Source organism: Canis aureus, chromosome 2 (genome assembly GCF_053574225.1).
Source record: "Canis aureus isolate CA01 chromosome 2, VMU_Caureus_v.1.0, whole genome shotgun sequence".
Classification (NCBI taxonomy): domain Eukaryota; kingdom Metazoa; phylum Chordata; class Mammalia; order Carnivora; family Canidae; genus Canis; species Canis aureus.
In genome coordinates this window covers 25,623,296-25,642,520 of record NC_135612.1, presented here as the reverse complement: position 1 = coordinate 25,642,520, position 19,225 = coordinate 25,623,296, and the positions used below count along the sequence as shown (strand labels likewise).

The 19,225-nt window shown below is 36.4% G+C and overlaps 1 protein-coding gene across 17 annotated transcripts in view; it reads left to right on the top strand.

The window, feature by feature from the left end:
• Window positions 1-19,225, top strand: part of ATG10 (autophagy related 10) — a 221,747-nt gene that overhangs the window by 142,183 nt on the left and 60,339 nt on the right. For 13 of the 17 annotated variants that reach the window (XM_077866161.1, XM_077866149.1, XM_077866202.1 and 10 more), the window contains 2 exons: window positions 7,428-7,525; window positions 17,709-17,871. In XM_077866161.1, the coding sequence (XP_077722287.1) occupies window positions 7,428-7,525; window positions 17,709-17,871 (261 nt within the window). The remainder of the gene's footprint in view (window positions 1-7,427; window positions 7,526-17,708; window positions 17,872-19,225) is intronic. The other 4 variants (XR_013361884.1, XR_013361879.1, XM_077866184.1 and 1 more) reach the window with 1 other exon arrangement.

The following is a 19,225-nucleotide window of genomic DNA, read 5'->3' as shown; positions in this document are numbered from 1 at the left end:
GGCAGAGGGAGAAGCAGACTCCCTGCAGGGAGCCCAATGTGGGACTCGATCCCAGGTCTCCAGATCACACCCTGGGCTAAAGGTGGTGCTGAGCCACCCAGGCTGCCCTTTGAGGTACTGCGGTTTGAAGAGAGCCAGGAGTCCAAAAATACTGAGTACTGGGATGCCAGACCAAGAGGTTGGAATCAAAGCCACAGAACACTTTGTATAGAGTGTCTTCTGTTTTACAACCAGAAGACTTAACATTGTAAATATTCATCTGGTGATTTGGTCCTTGGAATGCTGATGAATAGGAGCATCTCAAAGCTGATGTCTCAGGGTGCCTGGGTGGCTCAGTTGTTAGGTGTCTGACTCTCGTTTTTGGCTCAGGTCATAATTTCAGGGTTGTGAGATCCAGCCACAGATCAGTCTCCAAATAGCTGTGGGGGGCGGTGGGGAGGAAGGAGGGGAGTCTGCTTGAAGATTCTCTCCCTCTGCCCCAATGCCCGCTCACTCTCTGTTCCTTTCTTTCTCTCCAATAAATAAATCTTAGAAAAAAAGTTGATGTCTCAGGTATCTTGTGGATCCAATGTTGCTTCACTTGGGACATTTTCTGATTAAGAGATTCCTCATTAGGTTTATATGTACTTCTACTAGGTAAGTGTTTAACTTAAGTGACAGGTTATAGCATCACTTGCATTATTATCAGTTATCTAACATAGTATGTGGACAGTTTATAATTACTCAGAATTACACTTCTTTGTCCTCTTTGCCGTATTTCTCATAAAAATAGATTGCAACATACATAGACTTTCTCATGTAATTAAAAGATGTCTTATATTTGTTTTTACTCCAATTACTAGACAAATATATAACACTTAAAAGATTTGCACTGGGTAATTTAAAAAATACATAACGATTAAGCAAGACTTTCAAACCACTTATTTGGGCTGTATTCGTTAGATATACCTGGTTGCAAATAATTGGACCTATGATAAGTAGAAAAGTGCTTAATGGAAAGGTAGAACTTAGAGTCAACTGATTGCGTTAGAATGACAAGATGAGGAATGTCTACCTCATTTTGGTGTTAGTGGTGAAAAATGAAGCTCCGCCTTCTACTTATTTTTGAATTTCTCTCCCAAATTAGAAGTATGTTTGGATGCTGAAAAATCATATATCCACTATGTCTCCATCTACTTGATACTATAGATTTATATAAATACAGGTTTTTAAAAAATATATAAATTGCGATTTTTTTTATCATGATTATTCAGTCATTATTCTTAGTAATAATTGTGCTATTTGCTCTAGAAATAATATTGAATGTTCATCTATCCAATCATTCGAAAATATTTTTTGCAGAAGACATGAAGATATCTGTGGCATGTGGAGATGAACAAAGGAAATCAGAGCTGGATGTTGCCCTCAAGGAGCATATAGTCTAATGAAGGAAACAAAACAAGTCTGAAATTCACTGTAACAAGTAGAATATATTAAGAGCCATAATAGAGGTAAAAATTGCCACCAGGCAGAGTAGATTGGTGGTTGCCAAGAGCTGGACAATAGGAAAAAGGAGGAAAAAATGATTTGTCCAAGGGTACAGATTTCATTTATAAGATGAGTAAGTTCTGGGGATCTAAAAATGTGTACCATGGTATCTAGGGTTAACAACATGTAATATCATACACTTGAAAGTTACTAAGAGAGTAGATTTTAAATGTTCTATCTACACAAACACACACACACTATGTGAGGTGATGGATGTGATGACTAACATACGGTGGTAAACGTTTTCTAATATACATGTATCAAATCATGTTGTACACCTTAAATTTACACAATGTTGTATGTCCATTATATTTCAGTAAATCTGGGGGAAAAATCGCTACTAGGGCTCAGAGGACAGAAATTATCTTGAGCTGCAGTGATCAGGAGACACTGGGGCTGCACGTTGGATTTGTCCATGCAGTGATGAGTGAAAGGGCAAGCCAGCCTAGTAAGATACCCAGGACAGGGGCCCCTGGGTGGCTCAATTGGTTAAATATCTGCTTCAGCTCAGGTCATGATCCCAGAGTCCTGGGATTGAGTCCTGGTTGGACTCCCTGCTCAGTGGGGAGTCTGTTTCTCTCTCTCCCTCTCGCGCTCCCCCAACCTGTACTCTCTCTCTGCCAAATAAATAAATAAATAAAATTTAAAAACCCCTAAAACCCAGGAAAGGCAAAATCCTAGATACTCTGAGGTTAGGCAGTGTGGGTGGAGACTACGAGTGATGAGAACAACAGCACAACTAATACATGTGCATTGCTTTAAATGGTTTGCAGAGAGCTCCTGGGTACAGAGACATTGAGTATAGTGGTGAAGGTGCAGGGTCTGGAACCAGAAAGCCTTGGTTCTGATTCCTAGCTGTGCGACTAACTGCATGTCCTGGGGAGCAATTATTAAACTTTTTGTTTTCTTTCATCTGGAAAATAATTGAGATAGTAATAATAATACTAATAATACCTACCTCATAGAGTTTTGAGGTTTGTGAGCTAATATATGAAATGGCGCTTGGCGTCTAGTATCTTTCAACAATGCTAGCCGTGTTATGTATTTTGATCCTCACAATAACAGTGTAAGGTAGGAGTTGTGATTATCCTTGTGCATGTACATAAGAACTGAGTGCTTAAAAAAAAAACAAAAACAAAAAACTTAGTGCTTGAAGGGGTTAAATGATTTATTCAAAGGTACATAAAAAATTATGGGGTTGAGATTCAAACTCTCATTTTTTTTATTGCATGATAAAGTAACCAAAATCTAAGAAACATACAAGTTAACCAATATCATATGTCAGTAGAGAGAAGTTGCCATAATCTGTATTTTTGGAATTTTCATTCAGATTTCCTGAGATTAATTAAGATTAATAAAGATATAAAGTACTAAAAAATGAATGTAAGGATAAATAAAAATGACAGAATTAGGCAGCATAGTAACTGATATGAATGTACCTGAACAATTAACACTCATTTCATATCACAATGTAATTTTCTCACTGAAGCAAAAATGAATTTTCCCCTTTGGTGGAGCATCATCTCTGCCTTACTGTGGAGTATGACATGAATTTTTATATCCTTCAAAGCTCTCTTGAAGACAATATATTAAATAATGACATATTTCAGTGTGAATAATCCACTTTTCCTTTTTATTTCTAGTGGCCATATTCAGAACATTATTCTTAAACTTACTGTAGATAATGTTTACTCTCTGCAATCTTCATTTTAGGGCTTAGGAAATTTTAGTGAAACCATGCACAATAGGATAAAGGTGACTTCAGCATGCTTTTACTACAGTTAGGTGGTACCAGTGAAATCTCTCATGCTGTTATTTGATTCATGAAAACTAATAGCCCTGAGAAATTTAATTTAGAGAGCTGCACGTTTTGAGTAATGTATAGATTACTTGACACGTAGGTTATTATTCAATTGAGAGATTTTATATGAAAATTGCTAAATTAAATGCTACTGGCAGTTGCTAAAGATTGTACTTTTTAATTATTCTATTTTTCATCCAATGTATCTTCTTCTTTTGTCATTGACATTCTAGATCACTGACAGAATATTCCTTTAGCTCTAATATGTATTATCGTTCCAGGAGATAGAGGCACACAGTAGGCACTCAATAAACACTTGCTAAATAAACGGCCTTAATTTACCATGCTTACTTTGTGGATTGCTGCTGAAATTATTTCAGCTTCTGCTTCAATTTTTCAAGTATGCAGGGGATCTTACTGAACTTCTCAGCCTCAGTGAGATTAATGAGATTTCTAAGCATGTTAAAATTGGTGCTATCTAATATCATGGGTCTATAACTAGAGAGTTGTTGATTGAGTATGCTTATGTCTCCTCTGGCTGAGGCCAGACAGAAAAAAAATAGACCCTCTTAACAGGGCTTAAAGTTTCTGATCGCAGATACCTTCAACTGAACATGAAGGCACGTAATAATGTGTTTCATGAGCTTAACCAAGTATTTGTTTATGCCCACAATTTAATTTTAGGTTGAGGTTTTGGGTCTTTGGTTTTCATAAATACATAGATAGAGTCAAAATCACAAAAGTTCTTCGAGTTTCTGCAATATTTAAGCTTCAGTTTTATGACGTGATTTTTGAAATATATTTGATGATCTCAGTTTAATGGCTTCAGTGGAATTTCAGAAGGTTCCCTTTGGTTTTAAAATAATTAGAATCGCAACCATATTTTGAATATATTTTATGCATCAATAGCGTATGGCATGGTTTTGGAGATATTGCAAAATATTTTGTTTTAGCAGAAAAGATCACAAAACTAACTTCTGTATGTCTTTGATCATGAAGGCACGAGCTGTGACTAGGCAAGTTGATGATGAAGGCTTAGAGAAAAGAACCCATATCACAGTTCATGAAGTCATTATTGTCATATCTGTATGTGAGAGTGAATATTACCTAGATCATCTGCATTGTAGATCATCAGCAGAAGCTGGAGAGATCCACTCTTATCATAGTAGCCTGCACACACGCTCATTTGATCATCATTAATACGTGCATTTTTAAACAGTCTCTAAATGCGTTAGAGAATGTAATCACGTCTATTCACTGTTCTCTTTCTAGCAAGTGGGTAGCACTCTTAGAAACATGCACGTAGGAGCATCACGCCTCTTTTTATGTTTTGAATTTATTATTTTTAACTCTGTATCTCTTATTCTAAGTTGACCAGATTACTTTTTTTAGGTCTTGTGCTGTAAGATGTTAACTTTTTTTCCCAGTAAATTTAGTGTTATCTGAAAACTTACGTCACATATGCTCAATTCTGGCATCAAATCTAATGAAAATATTCTATTACATTTGTTCTGGGTCTTTCCACATTGTTGCTAGCTGCTGATTATTGCATTTTGTATGAATGGTTCCAGCAGAGTATGTGGGGGGTTTGGCGGTGGTAATATCCGAGCCACTCACTCCATCCTTAGATTGTAGGCTGAAACATTTTAAGGAGTAAAATTAAAATCATCACTGATGGCCAGATATTAAACCAAGCATTCTTCTCTAGATCTGCAAAGCCTTTATCTATCTTAGAGGAAATAAAGTTAAGGAGGGCATCCTTTCATTTATAATTTATTCAGTAAATATTTATAAAGCATTTGCAATGTGTGAATGGAAGTTGGAACTACATGGTGGGGCTGCAGTGGTGAATGCATAGGCGCAGTCTCCACCCTCAGAGGCTGTAGGGAATGGCGGGAAGGGCACTGAGACTTGAATTCCAGCTCAGCGCATCCAGGAGCTGGCTGCATAATTTTGGCTGATGTATATTTCCCAAGACCTTGGTTTCCTTATTTATAAAATGACTAATTACACCAGCTCTCACATTTTATTATCCTACAACTTGATTTCTTATAACTTTGACATCTGAAAATTATTGTAAAAGCTTCTTTTTATAATTTGATTATTTGGTTTACTATTTGACATTGAGGTACTTAAGATCCTATTCCCCTCTTCCAACATCAGTACACACACACACACACACACGTGTGTGTGTGTGTGCATGTGCTTATTTTGAGGATGTGTAGTGCTTACCTTAAGGGCAAAGTTTTGCCCTGTTCTGTAAATGTGTTCAGAAAACAATATAAAACAGATACTGAAGGCAGCTTGTTTTTAACTTGTAGCTAAACATGACATTCAAATGTTAATTGGATGAATAAATCTTGTTCATTTTACAGACATGGAAATGTCAATGGAATAAAACTATTTATCACAAGATAATGGTCTCCTGCCGCCAGATAAATGCCAAGATGAAGATACTTATTGAAAATGTATCAAAATATTCTATTGCTATTTATTGAAAATAAAGGTTGAGGGAAAGTTCAACTTTTCAGGTCAAACATGAGAAATGCCCTGCGTATGGTATTAGTATATTATATCGTCAAACACAATGTGCATCGTGTAGAAACATGAGAAAATTCTAAGAAATAGTGGTCTATAAATGAATCCTTTAGCTTTCTAGTATGAGAAGTACTGCAGTGGTGCAGTGGAGGCTGGGAGGAGATACCTGCTATGTATTAAACTCTGACTGTGTGCCTGGCACAGTCCTGGGTGTGTTCACTTATGCAAGCCTGTTCACATGAACAAGATTTGAGAAGGATAATTATCCTCATTTACAGGTAAAGTTGAAAGCCAGGTAACTTGCTGTCGCATAGGGCGTAAGTGCCGACACCAGAGTTTAAACTTAGCCTGGGCTCCAAGTCCAGTGCTTTTCTCCTACACTGTACATCTCTACTTAAACTCCAGGAGTCTGAGTACAATACCTTTTGCTTTGGTGTGTATTTGTGTGTGGGGGGGTGTTGGGATGGATTATTTCCCTTAGTTTTATTGCATCCAATGACCAAATACATCTTTAGGTCTAATGATTTGACATACTGATGAGTTTTCTTTAAATGCTCTTGTCCACTTGCCTGAGAAAAAGAACACACCCATAAGTTCTGAGGATTTGATAGCTCTGAATGGGCCAAATAGCGTTAAATTTTAGTAGTAAGGCCACATTCTGTCCAGCACTGTGCAGTTTCAAAGTCTCTAGGTAATTTCTTCTTTCTACTTTATTTTACAAATTTAAATACCTGTTTTTCTACTTGTGCCATAGTGGCTTGTTATGAATATAAGTGAATTGGTGAAGCTGTTTAAAGAAAAACAGAATTATTGTTCACTAGATATTTTCCTAATCTCTTCATGCCAATTCCTGCTCATGTCCCTCCACCCTTAACAATTCCCTTTCTCCACCTGCCACAAACACTGGATGTTACTGTCTCCCTCCTCTGGACTGTGTGAGAACTGCAGTTTTCCTCTTGGCAACAACCACTTTCTACCTAGTATTTTAGTATTAATATACTGTTGATATACTTGTCATAGCTTCCCTAATAGATGGTAGGCTTCTTACTAGGAGAAATTGTGTGCTTTCCTTTTCTCTATTCCCCATGGTACTGAACAGAGTGATTCGAACATTACAGATAGTCAATGAGAGAGTGAAAGAAGCATGTGTATGTACCGTCTTTGATTTCAGAACTAGAGGAAGTATTAAGATTTCAGAGGTATTCATAGTGCACCCTTGTGAATATGGGAGTCTGTGTACCTGGTCCTTTGCCTGTGCTTGTACCTATCAGTTTTCTCTAAAATACATTTGGACCTTATTTATTTTGCGTAATTCCTATAGGCAATGAATGAGCAGATAATTGAACTGCTAGATGGTTACAAAGGAGAGAAGCTTGAATGTTTAAATTTCCCTCAGGAAGAAAATAGTAATTCATATAGCACTCTTTTGATATATAAGTAATATGTATACTAGCAAAGATTTCTTTTTTTAAAATCATAACATTCTTCTAGTAGTTTCAGATAAAGCACCATTGTGTCAAATGGATTACTGACCAATGGTCTTTGCCATGTGCTTTTGCAGATGGAAGACCTTTAGCTCTGAAGGACATATGGGAAGGAACTCATGAATGCTATAAGACCCGGCTGCTGCAGGAGCCATGGGACACCATTACCCAACAGGTTAGAGAGTATTTTTATTTTATTATATGTGATTTTTTTCCCTCTGCTGCTCATCTTCTAGTTCTCTCTCCTCTACTCTTTTTTCCCCTATTTCATTCCTCTACATCCTTACAGATTTCAGCTCAAAGACAGTTTCCTTTGAAACACCTTCTCAGAGTTCGTTTCTTTTCCTTATTATAGCTCTCAAAGCAATTGTGTGTGCTTATCACAATTTAAATTATATATTTGGATAGTTTTCTTTTAATTAATGTCTTTCTTTGTCATTGTACTATGCATTCCCATGTAGGCAGAACTTTTTTTTCCTCTCTCTCTCTCTCTCTGTTTTTTAAAGATTTATTTATTTATTTTAGAGAGGGAGAGTGCTCAGCATGAGTGGGGTGAGAAGTGGGGGAGGGAGAGGGAGAGAGTGAATCTCAAGCAGATTCTGTGCTGAGCTCGATCTCACCATCCTGAAATCATGGCCTGAGCTGAAACCAACAAGAGTTGATGCTTAACTAACTGTGCCACTCAGGCACCCCTTTTTTTCTCTTTATCATGCACCCAGCACTGGCACAGCACTTATCATATAGTGAGTGCTCAATAAAAATGTATTAAGTAAAAGAGAATAGAAACTAAGTTGGCATATTCACTAAGAAGTACATGATTTAGCTTGTGTTACCTACAGTGCTTCAGAGTTTTACTCATAGGTACATTTGCAAAAAAAAAAATTAACTTCTGATTAATAATAGGTTTTCAATAGCAATCTGAAAAAAGTAGAGAAAATACATCTTCAAAAGTAGATATAAAAAGTAGATTTGCAAAAGTAGGGAAAAATAGATCTGTCAATCATATAAGTCATTATTACTGCCTTGCTAAAATCAGCAGTTAATTATTTTAGAAATGTAAAAATACTCATCACCTTGCAACCAATCATGGTCTCCTTAAAAATAATTTTTACTTATATCAAAAAACTTATTTTTTCCCAGCCTCTGTTAAGCTTAATCAAAGCTTCCTTTAAAAATGATTTTATCAGCCATTTAGAATTTTTATGCCCTCTTATGTGTTTGATCATAATAATGACAATTTACCTCCCAATCAACGTTAAGAATCCTTAGCATCTTGTAAGTAGTTCTTTGACAGTGACTTCAGATGACCATTTTCTAGGTTTTAATTGAGGACAAAACTAGGTTTAAATACATGCATATTTCACACAGCCCCTAGAGTTAGTCCTTTCCTTTCCCTTCCCACCATTGCCCTCTTAGATAAAGTCTTATAGCCTCACCTGGAACAATTAGTAAGGCCTCACACCTCTGGTCTTCTGCTCCTTCCTTCATGCCCCTACCCTTCGTCACATCCTCCTAACCATGATACACATATCTTGCCTGTGCACAGACCTGCAGTAGCCATCCAAAGGCCTGTGACATGTGGTCTAAGTGCCTTACCTGGGCTCCAGTGGCTGCCACTCCCTGGCTCCAACCTGCCCTTTCAAACTTATCTTCTACTCCACTGCACACAGGCTCAGCTCCTGCCAGCCATGGCTGTTCATTTCCCAGAAGCCGTTCTGTGCAGTTTGTTCTTGGAATTCTTTCCAGACTTAATGTCTTCCTGTGGCCTTTGTTCTGTCTTTATATTTCCTCTTTGTTCTCTCATGATTCTTTCTTAAGACCACTTCAGGTCACAAAAATGGCCCCCTCTAAAATCCCAGTTCTGTAGACTATAGGCATGGGGTTGCTATGAAGAAAAATAATGAGATATATAAGAAAATCCATCATGAAGATTTTTGGCAAGAACATTTTATTTTATCAAAGCGTTTTAGATTAACCTTTAAGTATCAAGGTGAGGGACGCCTGGGTGGCTCAGTGGTTGAGCGTCTGCCTTTGGCCCAGGGCATGATCCCGGGATCCAGGATCGAGTCCCACATTGGGCTCCTTGCAGGGAGCCTGCTTCTTCCTCGGCCTGTGTCTCTGCCTCTCTCCGTGTCTCTCAAGAATAAATAAATAAAATCTTTTAAAAATAAAGTGTCAAGGTGAATGCTAACAGTTTCAGCTTCCAGTGTCCTGCCAGTGACCACAGGCTATCTAAAAATGTATACTATAGTGTCAGAATCCACAGGACCCAGAAAATGTTTGGTTGTAAGAGTCAAGGAAGATGGCAAAGGTTAGAGGCAAAAGATAGATGGCAGAGACATCCAAAAACACATATGTATGTAACTTTAGTGCCTTTTTTCTCTGCTCCTTTTCACTTACATTTTGCATTATGTTCTTGAGCCCATTTCTCATCCTTTCCCTTTTACTATCACTAGCAGTCCTGTTATTAATTTCAGTGCAAGCCTATAGCACAATTTCTGGTGATCTATGTCATTTTGGGTTTTAATTCTGTGTGTCTGTGTTTTGACTTGTGACATTTGAACAAGACTGAACTCAACTGTATGTTCTTAGTTTCCTAATATGATGTTGCCAATAGATATCTTGCTATTGATAGAACTAAGTTGTTAAACCAACCAAATGAAACAATCTGTGCATTGATTGCTTTTAAAGGGATTGACTAATATCTTTTAATTTGTAGACACTTACATGTCGTGTAGACAGCCTGTTAGTGGACCATCTTTTCCTACCTGTCATAGTATAGTAGTAGTGATCAAATCCAACCACAATACGCATTATTATTTCTAACACTCAAGTGTGTGGCTCACTTAATGGGAGAAATAGTTGATATAACCAAACTACAACACAACTGTAGCATTTAAATATTCCTTTGGGATTTGTCTTACGGGAATTAATCTGTGGACAGCTTTCCCACTTTTGACAACAAACTTTGTTTAAGCTTTAGAATTGCTCATCACAGTGCATATGCAGGCATTAAAAACTTAGTCAGGGAAACTCACTTGTCACCATCGCATTACTTGGCTTTTGAAAGTCATCATGAACCATCTCCTTTTGTGGTCTTGGCTTTTAATCCCAGATTAGCTAATGGCTTGGTATTTACGTGCTCTTCTTTGCTTGAGATCTTGGAGAGAGTAGGTCTTCATTTTTGTAAAGACACTTGTGCTGAAAAAGTAGAGTGTCCTCAGTGGGGTGAATGGGAGGTTGCACTAGGGGAGAATGAGCTGATACAATTTTGGTGGCACCAAACAGTAGATAGCATTTTGCAAAATTACACTAAAGAACCATTAGCTTGCAGACTGAACATGTTAATAATATCCTGTCCTTCAGAGTGGCTTAAAAACAAAAGCAGCCTTCGCACAATATAAAATGCATTTCACTTCATTTCCAGGCTTGATTGTACTCATATAGTTTGTTGCTCTTCATCTTTAGTAATCACACTTCTGTTCTCTGAGCATTTGTCTTGATGATAAGGACCTGTTCATGTCAGACATGAACCCTCTCTTTTGATGACAAGCCACTAATGAATCTCATACATTTGATTATGGTGATTACTTACCTGCTTCTGTCCAACATTACGAATTACCTATTATTTCAACCCTGTAGCCTAATAAAGAACTTCTGAAAGAAAGTTAACAGATGCCTAGGTTGGATCTGCCCAAATTGGTACAATGAATGTTTCAATAATAATTACTTGCAGGTGTGGGCTGTATGTTTTAGGTAAAGAGCCCCTGCAATCCTGGCTCAGACTAAAAGTCATAAGATAAGAAAGCATACCTTGAATTTTGCTTGAAGATGTTTGTATTTATGTATGTGGGTGTGTAAACAGTCAGATAAGTAATTTTTTTTTTACTGTTTTCTTGTTTTTAAGCTTTATATTATAGAAAATTATAAATATATACAAGAGTAAGGAAAATAGTATAATAATATATTTGCAAACTAATGGCCAGTCTTATTTTTTTAGTATCTCACCCAATCTGGAATTTTATTTTACTTTATTTTATTTTATTTTATTGATTTTATTTATTTATTCATGAGAGACACAGAGAGAGAGAGAGGCAGAGACACAGGCAGAGGGAGAAGCAGGCTCCATGTAGGGAGCCCGACATAGGACTCGATCCTGGGTCTCTGGGATCACACCCTGGGCCAAAGGCGGTGGTGCTAAACCACTGAGCCACCCGGGCTGCCCCTAATCTGGAATTTTAAAAAGCAAATCCTAGACATCCTATCTCATTCATTCAAATTTAAGTATATATCTTTAAAAGATAAGGGCTTTGTACCAATTTTTATAGCAGCTTTATCCATGATTGCCCAAATGGAAACAATTCTGATGCCCTTCAGACCATGGAGATTAAACAAAATGGTACTCCTTACTAGGTAATCCTATTCAGTAATAGAAAGGAATCCAACTACTGATATGCTGAACAATGTGGATGAGTGTTCAGAGAATTATTCTGAGTACAAAAAGGCAGTCCCAAAAGGTTGTGTAGTTTATGATTCCACTTATTTTGAAATGACAAAAATATAGATTAGAGAAGGGATTTGTTGTTATTGGGTGTTAGAGAAGGAGTTATAAGTGGGACAGAAGAGATTGTGGCTATGCAAGGCAACATGAAGGAACCAATGGAAATGTAGCAATGGGAATGTCCTATATCTGACTCTATCAATGTTAGTATCTTGTTGTGGTATTGTACTATTGTTTTGCAAGGTGTTTCCACTGGGGAGCTGGTGAAGGATATGAATAATCTTTCTGTGTGATTTCTAACAACTGCATTTGGAATCTATAGTTATCTCAAAATAAAAAGTTTAATTAAAAAGAGGTAAGGACTTGGGACTCCTGGGTGGCTCAGCGGTTGAGCGTCTGCCTTTGGCTCAAGGCGTGATCCCGGAGTCCTGGGATCGAGTACCGCATCAGTCTCCCTGCATGGAGGCTGCTTATCCCTCTTTCTGTGCTCTGCCTCTCTCTCTGTGTCTCCCATGAGTGAATAAATAAAATCTTAAAAAAAAAAAGGTAAGGACTCTTAATAAACATAACCACATTTCTGTTATCGCAAAAAATTGTTAGTAATTTCTTAATATCATTAAATAAGCAATTGGTGCTTAAATTTGCACAATTTTAAAAAATTTTTTACGGTTTCTATGAATCAAGATTCAAATAAGGTTTATACATTAAAATGGTTAGCATCTCTTCAGATGTTTGAAACAAAGATTCTCATTCCTCTCTCTTTTTCCTTATAAATTTTTGTTGAAGAAACAAGGTTGTTTGTACTATAGTATTTGTAGTCTGTTTTGTTTGTTTATTTCCTATTAATATCTGGTGGTGGTTGGTGTGTTCCTCCCTGAGTTTTCCATAAACTGCTAGTTAGATCTGGAGGCTTGATCAGATTCAGGTTTGTTTTGGGGGGCAATACTTCATAGGTGATTTTGGATACTCTTGTCAAAAGGCACATAGTATTTGGTTATTGTTCTTTTTTGTGGTGGTAGCAGCCATTCATGATTACTGCCTAGATCCATTAACTCATTAGGGTTTGCAAATGGTGATGCTCTAATTCCCTCATTCATTATTTATTAACTGAACTGCTTTCTAACAGCAGTTTCCCTCACCGCTTATTACTTGAGGTATGCTTGTATAGAAAGTGCAGGATAAATGTTTCTAGCTTTTAAGATAATGAGCTGGTTCTCTAGCGTCCAAAGGTGACCAAGAAAGTTTTCTTATGTATTTTTGTGGACTCATGAATATAAATGTTTTATGCATTTCAGTTCATTATAGTAATTATCTTTATTGTTGCTTGATTGTTGCAATGACATGGATGAAACAATGCTAAGTGAAATAAGTCAGAGAAAGAAGAATGCCATATGATTTCACTCATATGTGGAATTTAAGAAACAAAACAGATGAACATAGGGAAGGGAAGGAAAAATAAATTAACGGAGAGGGAGACAAACCATAAGAGACTCTTAACTGTAGGAAACAAACTGAGGGTTGCAGGAGGGGAAGTGGGTCGGGGGATGGGATAACTGGGTGATGGGCATTAAGGAGGGTACATGAGGGGGATCCCTGGGTGGCGCAGTGGTTTGGCGCCTGCCTTTGGCCCAGGGCGTGATCCTGGAGACCCGGGATCGAATCCCATGTCGGGCTCCCGGTGCCTGGAGCCTGCTTCTCCCTCTGCCTGTGTCTCTGCCTCTCTCTCTCTCTCTGTGTGACTATCATAAATAAATAAAAATTAAAAAAAAAAAAAAAGGAGGGTACATGAGGGATGCCTGTGTGGCTTAGTGGTTGAGTGTCTGCCTTCGGCTCAAGGTGTGATCACGGTGAGGGGATACAGTCCCGCATCAGGCTGCCTGTGAGGAGCTTGCTTCTCCTATCTGCCTCCCTCTCTGTGTGTCTCTCATGAATAAATAAATAAATAAATAAATAAATAAATAAATAAAATCTTTAAAAAGAAAAAGAAGGGCATATGATATAATGAGCACTAGGTGTTGTATGCAACTAATGAATCACTGAATTCTACCCCTGAAACTGAAAATACAGCATGTTACCTAAATTGAATTTAAATAAAAAAATTTTTTTAAGTCTCCTTAAGTTGGCTCCTGAGTTATTTTGATATAACCCAAGTAGCTCTGAAAGCTTCTTGCTTTTTGGTTTGACAAGTTGTTGCGTATTAATATTGTGCAAATCATGCCCTGACTTACCCCTCCATTTTCCAAGGAGGCTTGCTTTCCGTTAAAGATTATGGCAATATTTACATAGGGTTGGTGGGAAGACTGAAAAAGAGGGCTGCATACAAAGCTCAACCGGTGTCTTATCTCCCTTCAGATATTTTCTAACACCTGAACTGTGCACTTTAAATTTGGAAACCAAGACTTTGGAGGTACTTTATTTTGTGATTCCACAAGGCTGTCTGAGTACAAGTAAATGAATGGGATTGGGTGGATAAAGTTGAAAAAAATTTGTTATATTTCCTCATGTGACACAAATACTAAGAGAGAACTGAATTAAATATTTGCGGGGAGTAAAGAGGAAACTGTGCAATATATATTTTACATATCCCAAATACCATTAATTTCATTTTGAAGACTTCATCATGTCTAAAACATGCAAAAATATGGTAATTAATTTCAGTGAGTTTTCATTTTTTTTCCCATCATAAATCTCTCAGGGTAAAAAAAAATGACACAAAACAAAACTCAAACACAACAAAAAATAAAACTCCTCAGGTACCTTTTGGTGAGTAGATTGCTTTTGACTCTCGGTGATGCAGGAAGTCACTGGTTAAGGAGTCTTAAATAATGAAGCTTGATATGTTGCCTAGTGATTTATAATGATGGCTGATAAACTGATGATTTAATTGTGCTTCCTCTTGTAATAATCTTAAGTGCTCAAGTGAAGTTCCAGTGATTGGCTTTCTTCTGAACTCAGTCTCCCTGGAGTCTTTAGGCATCTCTTTTACACAACATCCGATAACTGACTTTTAACTGCTCCTATTTTAAATAATACAAATCAATTAAAACACACAGCTGTTTAACAAAACTTCTCCGTGTTGGTATAGGTCTCGGTGGGTATTTCCTGATGGCTCATAATGACATCAATTTAGTGCACCTGGTAGGATCTGTGTGAACTGGAAGTGGCTTAATTCTTAAATGACAAGAAAATTAAGAAGCCTTTATGGATTGCTGCTGCTGCTTGAGAATCCCTGCCAGTGCCACTGTAGACTCTTCCATGGTGGAGTTTTATTTAAATGGAACTACAGATGTCATGTGATTGTTTTCTCTGTAATTTGCTGCTAATTTGTTGATTCTGGGTTTCCAGATATTCGTTCTGGACATTAATAAGTCACTTCCATGGATAGGTTTATAGTGCCATAATCTATCTTGCAGACTTTTTATAGAAACTTTCTAATGTTTTACCAATACTCGATGATTCTAGCACATTCTACTGTCTTAGGAGAGTGAAATATGCATTCATCACTTGTATCTCATTTTCTTTGGTGTTTTAGGGTAATGATGACAGTGCTATTTTTCTCTATCTTTATTAGTAATTATTTCTAGAGTATCAGTCTGCACATGGATTGCGACTTTTAATATTTACTGAATGCTGATGCTGTGAGTACTTCACTTTCCATATTTTTTAAAAAACATCAATTCAGAAATACCCACTGTCACTCATACTTCATTGTGCTTCTCTTGTTTTGGGGGTGAAAAACACATTTTTCTAAGTTTTGCTTGTTCCTCAGACTTTCTTTACATTAAGAAGTATATGAAACTTTGTTCTCATGATCTTTGACTAAATAATTAATTCCTTTCAAAAATTTCTTTGAGTTTATACCCTGGAATGTTTTTGGAAAGCCTTAACTTTATCCTAGGTGCTCATTAGGCATTGGTATGATATTACTTTCTTACCCAGCTTTTCTTTTTTATAGTTTTCTGGCCACTAACCACCAAGTAAGTGTTCAAATTAATCTAAGTAATAGTGGGGGGTAATTTACTATGTAAGATCCTTGTCTTAAATTAATTTCTAAGATGTTTTGTTTTATTCCATTTTAATGAGAGTTCAAGGTAACTAAACAAGATATATATATTTTGTAAATAACCAGCTTATCCTGATATATTTGAGTTTCACTTCTCTAAAATGAAATTTATTTCACAATGTAATAAAAACAAGAAACTGGTTAATGTACTTTGTTATATGTATATCTGGTTGAGCAGAGTATGGCTTAACTTTTTAGCATCAAAGTTGCACCTTTGACTTAGCAAATGCCTTGAATTTATATGAGGGCTTTCAGAATTTCCCAGCATTTCATTGATCCTGAAATTTCTATTTCTAAAAAAGGAGCAGCTTATAAATATAAGAATAAAATACCATTTAAAATATTTATAATTAATTTTAATATTATTCATCTTAGTACATTTCATTTTGATAATTACCTACCATCAATTTTAATTTTTAATAAATATCTTAGTTCCAAAACTTTACATTTGAGGAATATTTATACTCTCGTTTCTGGTTTTTGAGAAAGATTGTTGGTGGGTAGGTGGAAAAGCAGCAGCTATAGGCAAGGAGAGAAGAGAAGCCTGGGAGAGCAGAAAGGCTGGCACAAGACCCAGAGAAGGAAGAAGATAGACACTGCAGAAACACTTACCCAGACAGGTCTTGAGTCCTCTGTAAGAGTATAAGCTTCCTAAAAGAGGTGCTATTTGTTTTATTTTTGGCACAATTTAATTTGTATGATACATACATACCTATGATATACAATTTAATTTGTATGATACATACATACCTATGATATACAATTTAATTTGTATGATACATACATACCTATGATATACATACATACTATGTCATACAAATTACACATGACATACATATTATACCATGCAATTATTGCACATTTTTTCATTCCACCTACTAGCCCCTTCAGCTCCTTTTTTTCATCTGTTGTTTTCCTGATTCTTTTCCATGTGAACTGTCACATTCCCCATATTTTATTTACAGTTTATATTGTATGGTTTATAACTTGGCCATTAAATAGGTATAATACCAAAGTATATAAAGTATGTGTGCAAGTCATTCCAATTATTGTATTACATGCTGATATTTTTTTCAGTATATTAATTTGTTTTTACTTCTCTCTGTCCAATCTGAATTTCAAAAATATCTCAAGTGGTGTAGACATACAGTCTAATGTAAGAGTAATGCATATACTATAACCACCAAAGCAAGTGAATAAGAACTAAATGGTGGAGAGGAAAAGACAGTTGTAGCAGAAAAAGTTAAGCTACAGGTCATTTCTGAGTTTTCTTGAACAACAAGTAACAGGGAAAGCCAATTAAATCCATTGTTTTTATTCTGTTGTGGAAGGAAGGAGACAAGTTTATCAACAGAGACAAACTTTTCTTGTGTTAAATTTTAGGAAGACAATTTTACAAGTATGAGAAGCTGGTCTCTTTTATAAATACCACTTAAACCAACGTTAGGAGATGGGGAGGGAGTGATGTCCAATTGTAGTTGTGTGAGAGTTACAGTAATATAAATTGTGTGTTTCGGTTTATATAGCAAAGGCCCTTTTTAGCAACTTACTGTTTAGAATCAGCCTGGAGATGGATGTTGAGTGCTTGAAAATTTTTTTAAATTTGAATGCCTTTAAACTGGATATACGCTCTGTAGTTAATCATGGTCAATTGCTTTCCTTATTGCCTCATGCCTTGTCTATACTTATTTACTTTATGTATCTTCTAAAGATACAAAGAATGAGCTTAGAAATTCTGTGTGATTCTGAATTTGTGACTTTTTTTTTAAGATTTTATTTATTTATTCATGACAGTCACAGAAAAAGAGAGAGGCAGAGACACAGGCAGAGGGAGAACAGGCTCCATGCAGGGAGCCCGATGCGGGACTTGATCCTGGGACTCTGGTATTATGCCCTGAACTGAAGATAGACGCTCAACCACTGAGCCACCCAGGCGTCCCTGAATTTGTGACTCTTGGTATGTGCTTTAAACTATCCTCAGATAAAAGTGCTATCATCTGGGCTTGCATTTTTAAGAATTGCTATTTTTTTTTCTAATTAACAAAAGTAATACCTACTGATGATTTTTAACAAAATATAGAGTAGCAAGAAGCAAAGAAAAAGTACTCATAATCTCAAATATTCAGTGGTGCCATTGTTAACCTTTCAGTGCATAGCTTTCTATACATATGTATATTTATTTAACTATATATACATATGTAATATATATCTATATATGTATATTTTATATATAAATATACACAAATACAAATGAGATTATACTATGCACTGGATTTCTGAAATTTACATCACAGGTATCTTTTCATGTCAAAATGTAAATACATCTAAATTTTCCTTTTAGAGACAGAACATGAGAGACTCCTAACTCTGGGAAACGAACTAGGGATGGTGGAAGGGGAGGTGGGCAGGGGGTGGGGGTGACTGGGTGATGGGCACTGAGGGGGGCACTTGATGGGATGAGCACTGGGTGTTATTCTATATGTTGGCAAATTGAAGACCAAAAAAAGATAAATTTATAAATAAAAATAAATTTAAAAAAATAAATTTTCCTTTTAATAACTGCATAGATTTCCATTCTAAGGCCATGCTGTAATTGTTTTAACCAATTTTATACTTTGAACATTGAGTTCTTTTCTAATTGTATTACAAACAAGTCCTAAGTGAACATCCTTATAAGTATAATTTTATGTAGTTGTCAGATTATTTTTTTGGAATAAATTCTTAGAAGTGAAACTGGTGAGTCAGTAAGTATTCAGTTTTAAAGGTTTTGTTAAATATTTCCATGTCAATATCAGAAAAGTTGTGCTAAATCGTACTACCAGTAGTATATTAGAGAGCCCATTTCCCTAAGTGCTCACTGACACTGGTCATAATTGTTCTTCTCAATGTGCTACAGTCTGATGTCAACTAGGCTTCTGATTGGAACCATGTAGTTGAATACTGAAGTTACTGATGAAAAGCTGAAATGTAGGTTTTTCTTGCAGTTCATTGGCACATACACTTTAGACACTAGGGAAATTGACATATGGTCATAATTAAAGGGTCTGATTTCCATTGTTGCCAACACTGAGCATTGTTTCTGCTGTCCAGAGTACCTGCCAGCAGGGCTGAGGCTGTTTTTTTTTTTTTTTCTTTGTAAGCCTTATTAGATTTACACAAATGATTGAGCAGAATCATGGAAGCCTGTAAGTCCTGCTCCTTTAAGTACAGAAGATAGGATATCAGATAGCAAGATTTTTGCCAGCAAGAATTATGTCATACACCTCCCCCAGATAACAAGACTTGTATGGAATATTTGACTGAGTAAGACT